Raw genomic sequence first — 12,086 nt, 5'->3', positions numbered from 1 at the left:
ATTGTATGATGTTGTAGTCCGGTTTTGTTTACATCATTCAATGACAGCTATCCACTCACCAGTTTAATGTGTAAAAGGATATTTTATTCACACTAAAACGAGAGTTCCAAAAACACACCGCAAGATTGTGTGTTGCCAATGACTTTCTAATCATTATCAAGTAGAAGCCAAGTTTTTGTTATTATTTCACTGTTTACAATTTATTTCTTTTCGGTTTTCGACCAAACTCTTCACCCTTGAAAGCAATAGCTCTCCATGTAATCAAACCAGACCCCTTTCGTTAAAATGTATTGTCACGACTGTGCAAAATACAAACAAATTAAAAAAGTCTTTCTAAACAAATTTTGTATTAGATAATAAAGTCAAATAATGAATCAACTGCATCAATAGAAACGCAGCAAATGCTATATACCAATTACAATTAAATAAAATTAAAATTATCAAAATTCCGGTTTTGTTACCGTCGGATTTTAATTTTATGCATCGCCAATTTTAGTCGCTTTGACGCTTAAATTGCCAGGGTAGTGAACTCAAGTGAAGCAATTTTTGATGCTCCTGATGACTGCGCGAAAGTATGTGTTATACATGCGAGTGGAAAACTAGATACATGTAAATCAACGTGATGCACAATATAAAAACTTCTACCAGACTGGCGGAAAAATGTCTTTCCAGACAATTGATTATGGACAAATTAAATCAGAAGCAACGTGGAAGAAGCCTTGCGATTAAACTGAAACTGAAAAAAGTCGCGTAATATTCATCTGACAAGACGAAATATAATCGCCTAGTTCAAACATATATACATATGCGTTCGTATTGGCCGAGCTAAAGTCTTTTCAAAGCTAAGTCGGTTAGTAATTATAGAACTAGTTCACTGTAATTAGTGTTCTGTATTAAGCATGAGTATACGAAAAGTGGTATGGTGATATTGCACCTAATATACTATGCATGTGAGCTTGTGTAGCTATTTGTAATTTATGATCAAATTATTCATAAAACTGTGTAAATGATTAAGAAAAGGGCTATGCACTTACTTCGCTAACGTAACTTAAACCCTACGTTTTGTCGCGTGCCTGTAAACGTCAAAATTTTATTTGAGCTAATATGCATTTGAATAAATTAAGAATGCTGAGTTTTTCGTTTTTTGTTCAACATTGATAACATGTGAAAATTAAAAAAAATATGTATTCAACATACTAACACAAACAAGGTTAACATGCATTTAAAATATATATTTCCTTTGGCATGAGAACACAAAAAAACCCACAAAAATTGTACATGAGAAGTTATGGAATGAATGTTAGAATGGATCAGTACTTCAGACAATATGTCTTTTATAATGACGTAATAATTGCATTGTATTTCACTGTATATAAACATGCCAACTTTCAAAAAAAATATTTACAAATACCATGTAAATTAGCCAATATAGTGCCTGGTCAGCCAGCAAAACCAATAGTTGTTAAATTGCTTTCCGCACACACCAAAAATTAAAGAAAAGGGAAAGGGAGAAAAAGAAATCGAGAACCTAAAATAATGAATAGAATAAAGTATTTCCCCAAAAAATATTTCCAAACAACTGTTTTTGATTTGGTGTGGCCTAATTCAAACACTTATGACAGGAAAAATGAAGATTGACAAGCAATGGTATAGACAGTAATATTCGCGGGGTATTTAATTTGCAATGGCGGTCATCAAACATAGCGCGAAATTGAATACCCCACAGACATTTATCAATTACGCAATATTTTTTGCACACATTTAACATCTATTTGCCTTTTTCCTCTGCTATCAAAAGTCAACTTAGTTATAATGATTATATTGATACTGTTCATATTTACATTTTACGGGTGATCTTGTAAAAGAAAACGCTACGAATTTCATATGAATACCATAATCTGATTAGAAAAAAGGTTAAATACAAATACCTGATTTCTTAACGAAACATTCCTTTACTAGATACCTCTAAATGATGCTTCTTAATTGAATACTTTTTACATAACATTTAAAAACCCATAAATAACAAACATGTATATGGATAAACATTGTTGTCAACCAAGAACGACACAAGATAATCGTTGAAGAGGTGTCATTTATTATTTATAATGTGAAGAGTAAAGTTTAGCCAGACAGTAATTATGGGCCATAATGCCTAGATAATATTGCACTTTGAAACGTTTAAAGAACATATTTCTGAAATGTAATGATAAAGGTTTTCTTACCGATGTGGCGTCTGAACCGATATTGAAAACGGCAATGTATTGCAAAGAAACAGATTATCGTTCCGAGCAGAGCCAATTCGTATCGTGCGTACGAAGTGAGGATGCTCTTTAGCCACCTTCGTACTTTATATGGCTTTAACCGACTTTTCTGGTGTTCATTGACCTATGGATTTTATTCTTAGTTTCTTAGCTGTCTCTGATTTTAGCAATCTTATGTATAATCTCCTCCAGCGAGTCGGTAAACCGCCGCCGTCAGCTATTTGTTTTTGATCACAAATTGCACAAAAAAAAAAAAAACCAAAAAAAATCATATGTTTGTATTTAAACTCGCTGGTGGGATTAATTTTCGTGCTTCTGGTTGAAAGTAACACTCTTCACGTGTTATCAGTAAAGAACTTTGAATTGTGATTCATCTGTAAAAGTAATGTTACGTTTATATCTTTCGTCTGGTATTTACTTCAAAAATACAAGATTTCGTTTAGTTTTATGTTTATGACTTGGAATAACTTCAAAGACGTAATGCGCCTTTAAGCAATTATTTACTAAAGAGATGGCCAAAAATGATTATAAGTATAGTTCGTATAGGAAATGTAAATTATATAACGTGCATTAAGCGAACATCTCAAGAAAATAATGAGTTGTCCTTTTATCATCTACCCTGCATCAAATGAAATGCGTATGAACGGGATACAGTAAACATTGATGAAAACCAGCTACAATTAGTCTAAGGAGACCACGATTTCAGCTGATCATGGTAGTTCACGAAGAAATAAGCCAAACATGATATGCAACCATTCTACAAACAATGTTAATATAGTTTACAAGCAAAATATATCTCCTGCAACTCCAAAGTTGTACAAAAGTCACTGATGAATGCTCAAATGGACTATGTTTCATTATCTTCTTTCCTCAAAACGAACTCTGATGCCATTTCAGGACTGTACTATAAATAATGGAGCAGGACTGACTTTGTGATCTCTGTCCAACACGACTTTAAACCTGAAAACAACATGAAAATACGATGGATAAATATGTAGAAGTTTAATTAATAATTGCCAGAACGCTTAATATTTAATTGATATAAAATAAGGAAAAAACATCAACAAAAAATAGCTGAAAAATTCGAAAACGGTAATTTGAACAAATTCATTATTGTCGACATTTTCTATGTAAATCTTTGTCAATTGTTGTAAGTAGTTACACGTTCTCAAATGAGAACAAGGTTGACAATAATGGAACTATAATGTAAACCAGCGAGAATCAACCACTTGTAACTTTAACAAATGAGATCGTTACAGTATAGATATATGTTTGTTTTCTTTTTCATTAAACAGACGCCAGGTCAAAAGTAAAATATAACGATATAAATCTCACAGCGGTATTTATTCTTCCATTTTATAAAATATAAAAGCACAACAAAATGTAGTCATTACGTACCTTTTAAGTATTCTAGATAACAACACTTTCTGTTCATTAGTTGAAAAGTTCTTTCCAATACAATTCCTGAAAATGTATACATTTATTAACAAAGAAACTCATGGCTAAGTTGAAAAGAATGGTTTTAAGAATGTAAAAGTAGGTGGAATCGTAAAATGTACCGGTCGACCAATGTATCTAACTTCATCAATTACCAGAGCCGATAAGAACCAATCATTGAAATTAATAAGGAAATATTATTCATCTAAATTAACCAAAGGAATTTGAAAATGTACAAAAGAGTAGGTTAATTAAATACACGATGAAACAATTTGATATTTATTTGATATTAGATTATATAAATATATTCATATATGTCCTCATCTGGCGACGCTTTTTATCATGGTGACGGCAATCTTTAGAGATACAATAATTAAATATACTGCTTACCAACCATTAATCTCAATGGATTTAGTACTCATTAGGTTACACAATTCTCAAAACATTAAGTGCCACTTTCCTTTATTTGTGAATAATTGAGATTTCAACAAAAATATATCTTTTATCCCGTAGATGTAAACTTAACACTTAAAGCGTAACGGTTTCTTTAATTTCAATGGAATATTTTTTCATCGTTTTTCTGACTAATTTTAGCTATTGGCATAGAGTATCGATTTTGAAGATTTGCGATCGGCAACAACGAACTACTTGATATCAAATATTATTCAAAATAACTTATTTACTGCATATCGAGTACATATTCAAAATACAAGTTTTAAGAATCTACTACATAACATCAAATTTAAATAAAAAAAAAAAAAAAAAAAAATCACCGTTTACCTTTGACCTCATTACATATATCAGTGCTGTTAGTAAAATTAAACGAACCTCGGTCCTGCTGAGAATGGTATGTAGGCAAACGGATGTCTGTTTTCTGTGTTTTCTGGCAGAAACCGTTCTGGTTGAAACTCCTAAAAAACGTTTTGGTAATCTTTAGAAAAGTGATTGTTAAAGTTTACCTCTGGTACCTGTTTAAAATCAACCGCTTTCTGAGGAAATAACACTTTTCTATGGTGATTTCATCATTAAGTACTGAAAGTTTACTGGAGTATTTAAGAGTTTTTATTTCTCGTAATAAAGAACAAAATAAAGTGGAAAAAGTATTAGCTTTGCTGTGAAAAAGTGCCAGGGGTAATGTCTGATAGCATCACAAAGGGCCCGTCGCTTTAAACCATTTGAAAATTTACGTTTCAAAATTATTTTTTAACCTGATTGCATTTAGATATATCAGAAAGTGATACCCATTACTGTCGATCGTCGTGATAAGGGAATACTGGTAAAATGACACTAGTCATCGACAGAAAGCATAATTATTGTATCTTACATATACTGGTGGATTAAAACAGAAATAATTCAGTTTAAAAGGAAATCATTAAAAGGCATAATGCATCGCATTTGGCCCTATGTTTTGCTTTTAGACAACCCAAAGAGAATTTCACGGGATGATTACAACGTTTTTATTTGACGAGAACTGTTCTATATGAAATAGCATTTTGGAAATTTAAAATCCTGTGTCGCCAGATAATATTATCGGGTTCAACATTGAGATAGGCAGTATCTTTTTTCTGAAAATATAGTTATTTTAGACAACTTTAAAGTTGCAGGGAACCAAAACCCGCACTATCAAATATATAAATCAAAATGCACGGGTGATACTTTTAAGATGTAACCTTTGTCATAAAACAGTCGGCATGTCTATTCTGAATATTTATACTTTACATAATTTCAAATGATCACATTTGTTCGGATCGTAATAGTTCATCTAGAGCAGTTCATGCAGCACTGTAGAAATGATTAACGACAGAAACAAAAAGGTAACCAATGTCGTTCACACTAACTTTTGGGTTAGGGAAGAAATCAGGCCGAAGATGAATGGCAATAATGTTGACAGCAATCAAAGTGCCGGCAGGTAGAGTAACTCCCTCAATTTCCAGTGGTCCTGTTAGGGATCGAGTGACTGTCTCAACTGCTGGATACAGCCTTAAAGTCTCCTTCAAAAACATCGACATCTTGGATAGTTTAGGAAGATCTTCCCTGTAAAAAGATTTTAAAAACTTAAGTGTTAAAACTGATCAGTGTACTTTCAGTATCAATAATGTGTGCAATTGGATGTGACTTAGTGTAAAAAGAAGAAGCATCATCGATCGAAAGCAAGCAATGATTGCAACGACGCCTACCACTAGGAAATGTGAAAGAAAGTATGTAATAGATTTTTTGTTTATATAACATTCATAGAATTTATGTACACTAAACAATGAACAAATATTTGAAATCTAACCTGAATTAAAATTCAAGTTCTTTCAACGCACTGATTCGATACGAGTATGGATGCGTACAGTTAACCTTAAATAGATCATTTACAGATCGTGCTTCAAATATGCAACAGACTTTTCCATACTATAACTATGTAAGTTCCAAGCAAATCATTAGGAAATGCACCATCTAGAAATATTTGAATGGTGACGGTAATATAGTAGCCTACGATTACATACAAACTGTTAAAGAACAATGTTTTAATTCTAAAGCTGGTAAAAATGTGTTGCTCTTACCATTCTATATCCTTTCGATTTCCTGTGACGTCACATACTTCCTTATACAGTTTTTCCTGTTCCTCTGGATATTTACCAAGGTTATATATGGCCCATCCCAAGACTGCTTTGGTAGTGTCATGTCCTGAGGGAAAACAGGGAAACAAACTTTAAAAATAATTTCGATGTTAAAGTTTTTTCTGGGAACAGCTATTGCAGTGAATTCTGATGATGAGCTATTTTAGAAATAAATTCTTCGCATGATAAACGATAGATAAGACTTACCTGCGAACATAAAGGTGTTGACCTCATCACGTATTTCCTCTTCTGATAATCCTTCTCCATCTTCATCTTTAGCTGTTACAATTATATCAAGAAAGTCCAACTTCCTTTTCTTTTGAAGTAACGATGGGTCATGTGCCTGGTCATACAGGAAAAACTCGAAAACATTTATTTAGAGCAGATTGGGTGTTAACATATTATATGTTCCTACAAATGACGGAATAAAGTTTCTAACACTTCCGCCTTATTCTTTACTTTGCACATTTTGGAACTCGTGTTTTACTCGCAAAATATTCTACATGATCGATTCTGAAAAGGACAAGGGCAAATCAATTTGCAAAGTTATACACAATTGCTTCACTGCGAACAAAAAGTTCTAATCGTTACATACGTTAAAATATGTAAAATATAAAGTTTCATTTTGGTATGTACGAACTATTTCCAATTTTCTTTTGGCGATAATTTCATCTGCAAATCTGTGCATGTACTTGACATATTTCATGTACGCTTTGCCGTTTTCAGACATCATATAGAGATTCCACCATAGGAAGTGCCAAGGTTTCCTGTAATGAAGAACAGCATTTTATTAAACATCAACGATTTATATCAAACTGATTTTGATTCACTGCTTGCAAACAACTTGAATACTTTTGTTAAACATTTGCTTAAATCATATCGGTAAAAAACAAAATAATCTAAAATAACATTATTATATGTATGTTTATTGTAAAAGCCTACCTGAGTCGTTCCATGGTGAGTCTCGTCATTCCATGAACTGCTGCAATATAAGGGTGTTGTTTCCTGATACAAAAAAAACCATTATTAACATGACATTCAACGACTGTATATGGTAAAATAAATTTGGTATTGTTTAAAAAGCAACAGTGATTTATTTTACTCGGCATTTTATCTAGTTTTCGTATTCTTACTTGATCCTCGAAAACAATTTACAATACAATGAATTTTGTCGTGAATGTTCTTAGCCACAGAAAATAAGTTGAAAGATAATTACATAACTGCTGGCTGACAATGATAAATTTATAGATAGAATATCGATAATCGCGAAAAACATATCATCCATGATAATGTTCTTCGAGAATTGTAAAGTCGTTTACGATGCATGTTATTCACGGAGAAAGAAAACACATATTAAAATTTGTATTCTTATTGAACAATATGAATTTTGGATTTAAATCATGCTTACTCATTCTGAATATTTCCATCGTAAGAAAGCGAGCACCTCAGTATGATATCTAAAGTTACCAGGTTTAACGCGTCCATGACGTCAATGCTATTCGGACCGGTAGACATTTGTTTTGCAAGATTGTCCTGTAGAAATAGTGGTTATGCATCATAAAAAAAACAAGACAAGGGAATACCAACATTTCAATATAACTTTTAACTAAATCCAATCAAACAAAATATTAACAAACGAAAGATTTGAACGCAGTCTCATGAAAGAAATGCAAGGAAATTAAGTCCAGGTATTCTGTAAGAGTCAGCGTCTTCTGCTTCATCGATGTATATCTTGGCCAATCCAAAATGTCAGGTTCAGGAGAATGCGGAAATCATCAACGGAACCAACAGGCATATCGCGAATATGAGAATAGTCAAATAATTCCACCAACATGTATCTTTTGAGATCTTGTATAACGAGTTTGTCAGATCAGTTTTTTTTGCTACTGATTGTTAATGGGTGTATAATACATTTACATCAATGGTTATGATATTAAGAATTCAAATCAAATAAATCGCTTGTTCTGTCCTGTCATCACGATATTTGACGAGCATGTTTTTGGCAATAAAATCCTAACAAATCGTGCTAATGAAAAAAAACCTTGACCAGTTTTCAAGGTTTGTTTAAGTACTCTGATACCTTCACCTGCACATAAATGATACAAATAGGAACAATGTTCCGTTGTAAGGTTAAGAGTTTAGTAAACAATCTTTTTTTAAGTTGAATTGTTAATTTATTATACACTATTATTAAACGTACCAATAAGGTGTCCGCAGCTTCATTGTATATATTTACATACGAGCGTAAAACATCAAAATGAAAAGCAGGTGTTAGCAATTTCCGGTTCCGTTCCCATTTAGCTCCACTGCTGACAACTAAACCGTCACCTTGGACAGAAACGTTTCAATTAAATCATTGTTAAATTTACATACACCTGGATATATCTTATTGTGAAGATACATTAAATATACCGGTATATTATTGTGTAGCTGTCTTGCAAATGCATTTTTATTCATAGAGTTTTCTTAAATGAGAGAAACATATCCATTCTGACCAGTTATTAAGAAATTGGCCAGGGTCTTCAAACTGCGATTAAACTTTAAATGAAACGCTTTTTTAGCAAACAAATATTTCATATAAATAAAAGATATTGGAAACTAAGTCCTTTAAGTATTTGGTACATTAACCCTTCACTTTATTTAAACCTTTCTATAAATATAGAATGTATATAACTTCACGACAGTTACATATAGATAATAGAGTATACAGCGGAGATATATATAATCTTACCTAGAAATGGTGTAAAGAGGCTATATGGCTCGCCTCTGCTCTTTGCTTTTGGTTCTGACGACTTCAGAATTATTGCGGCAGAGTCCGGATGTATAGCCTCTACAACTGGTATAAAAGAAAGCCATTGAACTGCCATTTTTCCTGTGTCTTTTTCCATTAGTGATGCATATAAATCAACAATTGACTCCGCAAACTTCATCTGAAGTATAACAGATCAGTCAAGTTATCAAAACATGATTCTCCATTGGTTTTGATGGTCAGTTTTATATGTAACTCATTCTGACCAAAATTAATGTGTTGGATAACATCGATAAAGCAGAAGACGCTTAACTTTCCTTTACACTTGATCTTATTCTTTCTTCAACTCTGCATATAAGTAGTAAAAATGGTGCCTGTTTCAACAGATATACAATTTCGTCTGAAATAGACTACTTTCCATTTTCTATAGACTGCAGTCAGAGCACATTTAAAAACTCTTTGTTGTGTTTTTTTTTCTATATATCTTTATCATCATAATCATCACCACCATCATCACCAATACTATCATCATCATAATCACCATCATCATCATCTTTCATTTCATCATTCATAATACTAGCATCAACATTATGGTGAACGGTGTAACAGTACAAAAAGAAAAAAAAAACTTAACCATAATCTTATAACGATCTTTGTTTTATCCTATCCTTTTTGGCGTTTGAGTTAAAGATTGTACAAAAGACAAGTAAAAGGCACCTTTTAATAATTTAGAGTTAGATAGAGCAGATCCAAACAATGAATTACACTTTATCGCTGTTTCCTCCTTCTATGACTCCTCAGTAGGACCTCCATTTTGAAGCCTAGGAGGCGACTGAGGAAAATATAAAGTGACTGAATAAAACGTCAAATTCTATACGGGGAGATGCAGCAGCACCATGATTAAATAAATTTCTTAATGTTCATATATCTAAAAGTTTTATAACAGTGTATATTCTGAACCGAGCCAAATTTACAACCAAGAAAGTACGAATTTGGACTACACTTTATGTAAAGACTGCCGTCTGTGTATCGACCGTATTTGTCTAATAGATCTAGTAAAGAGGGCAACTAAACGCTTACAAAGTCAATACATATTTAGGGGGGTAAAGTTGTCACCAGGTTACCTTGCTGTACATCATTTTGTATGAATTTTTCGATTACATGAAGTATAATACAATAATAACAACAACGATTGCTGGTTCGTAGTTTATCTAGAAGTTGTCTCAGCTGTTATCGCTGGTCGCTCAGTCAGGTCATCTCCTTCCCATCCTAACTCCAGTCACATTTTATTCCTTAATTCAACAGAACGTTCGCCGTGGTAAACACTGATTAGCCGGATTACGTATTTAACCACACTCTCAATTAGGTACAAGGGTGGACTTGTCTGGAAATCTTGTGATAGTATATTACATCATAAGACTATCTTATCTTGTGTCTATCTTATGAACGACTGCATGTACTGTAAGATTAGTTAATTCAAAGGAAGGCCGACAGGCTAGAAGTTAGCAGCATTGACCGCCGAAATGCTATTAATGTAACTTCAAAAATACTTATATAAGCTATAATGTGTTTTATTATTATCATTATTTTGATATATATAATATGTATGTATACCTGTACTTACAGTTTTTAGGTGTCCCCAGAACCAATGAGGCTTTTCCAAAGACTTGAATGGTCTGATCAGTTGACAGAACTTGTAATATCGCCATAGGACAGGGACAATAATCCAAAATCCGTAGCCAATAGTGAGGGAGAGGACGATCTCAATAAAACCAGCCATGATTCTAAAGGTATAACGAATATAAAGGATCTTACATTATATATGAAATTTATTAAACGGGTTCTATGATGATTGTTTCTTTTGAGAAATACTCGAAACTTTCAAATTAATTTATCCATAAGGTTTATTTTGACCTAGATGGTACGTTTTTCACTATCATAACAATCATATGACGTTATCAAGACGTGACTTATTTCTGACATCACAATAGTGTTACTGCAGAGAATGTTGTACTAACTTTTCTCGTTGAATATATTTTTGACCGGAGAAGTACCATATTAGTTATTATTGTGATATAATTATCTCATGTGACTTTTATAGGAAACAAAAACTATCTGTAATGAATGTAGGAGATTTGACAAGTCTAAACATGGCCATGTAGTTAATGCAGCATAGAATATAAAGGAACTCGTCAGTGCTCAATGTTTGAATTTAGTTCTCAATATTTCCTTATAAATGGTGATGATATAGTATGCATATACGTCTGAAGATAACAAAATGAAAAGGTGCGTGTAGAATACAAGCCATGTGTCGTAAACCATGTGACACATACAAGGTACGTCTTACACCTATCGTTTTATCAATGTTAATGAGCAGTGTACCGGTGGAGCACTTAACTGGTGTACAACATCAAGTCAGCTGCTGTTGAAAAATATTACAAAGCTGTTCCCTTACTGTTGATACCTCAGTCTTTGTTTCCTCGGTAACACACATTAACTGATATTACATAAACAGTCAAGCACATTATAGCAAACACATCAGATCTGGATTATCGTGAAGCCCCATAAACTATGAATGGCCAAGGCCACTGACTCGGCCATTGTTAACGTTATATAACCAGCTACGACATATGCAAGTAAACTGTAAGACAAAACAAACCCACGAATAGGTACCACTTATCCCTTTAAAACATATACTGCTACCGGTCTTAAATCAAATGAATGAATCGATCAGAATGATAGTCCTCCTTGTCCCAGGTGACTTCCAAAGTTCAGTGCAATCCCACATACAGTAATGATACTGTATGTCCTATTTTACTAGTAATACGAAGGGGTCCCAAAAGGGGTGCGTTTACAAAAAACAATTTTACAATAGCAAACATTCAAACGTATAACTGGGATTAGAAAGTAAACGTTCAAAAAGTAAGGTTGTACCATATATATAAATGCATATAAAAGACAAAATAAAACAAATATATGGCAAAGAAAATTAAATGCGGAAAATGTTTAATCACTCCTTGAATTAATGGTCAG

General features: G+C 32.8%; 1 protein-coding gene across 1 annotated transcript; it reads right to left on the bottom strand.

The window, feature by feature from the left end:
- Positions 1 to 3,154: 3,154 nt before the first annotated feature.
- Positions 3,155 to 10,833, bottom strand: LOC132545227 (cytochrome P450 4F6-like). The gene is made up of 12 exons (XM_060208903.1): positions 10,678 to 10,833; positions 9,036 to 9,234; positions 8,505 to 8,632; positions 7,713 to 7,837; positions 7,247 to 7,309; positions 6,945 to 7,071; positions 6,512 to 6,647; positions 6,248 to 6,371; positions 5,537 to 5,732; positions 4,527 to 4,609; positions 3,660 to 3,725; positions 3,155 to 3,221 (listed from the first exon to the last, which is right to left on the bottom strand). Exons 1-12 carry the CDS (start codon positions 10,831 to 10,833, stop codon positions 3,155 to 3,157), a joined length of 1,470 nt encoding a protein of 489 aa, XP_060064886.1.
- Between the last annotated feature and the right edge of the window lie 1,253 nt (positions 10,834 to 12,086).

This window comes from Ylistrum balloti, unplaced genomic scaffold (assembly GCF_031769215.1).
Source record: "Ylistrum balloti isolate Yb309-2 unplaced genomic scaffold, AGI_CSIRO_Ybal_v1 Utg369832, whole genome shotgun sequence".
Classification (NCBI taxonomy): domain Eukaryota; kingdom Metazoa; phylum Mollusca; class Bivalvia; order Pectinida; family Pectinidae; genus Ylistrum; species Ylistrum balloti.
This window is presented reverse-complemented; position numbering and strand designations above follow the sequence as displayed.

What these genes read in the sequence shown, in the direction of transcription:
- LOC132545227 (XM_060208903.1), bottom strand. Translation starts at nt 10,833, where the DNA reads ATGGCTGGTTTTATTGAGATCGTCCTCTCCCTCACTATTGGCTACGGA. An exon ending in AAGCTGCGGACACCTTATTG is followed by an intron (nt 7,838 to 8,504) that starts GTACGTTTAATA and finishes CTATTTCTACAG; the next exon opens with GACAATCTTGCAAAACAAAT. An exon ending in ATTTCTTCCCTAACCCAAAA is followed by an intron (nt 4,610 to 5,536) that starts GTTAGTGTGAAC and finishes AACGTTTTTTAG; the next exon opens with GAGTTTCAACCAGAACGGTT.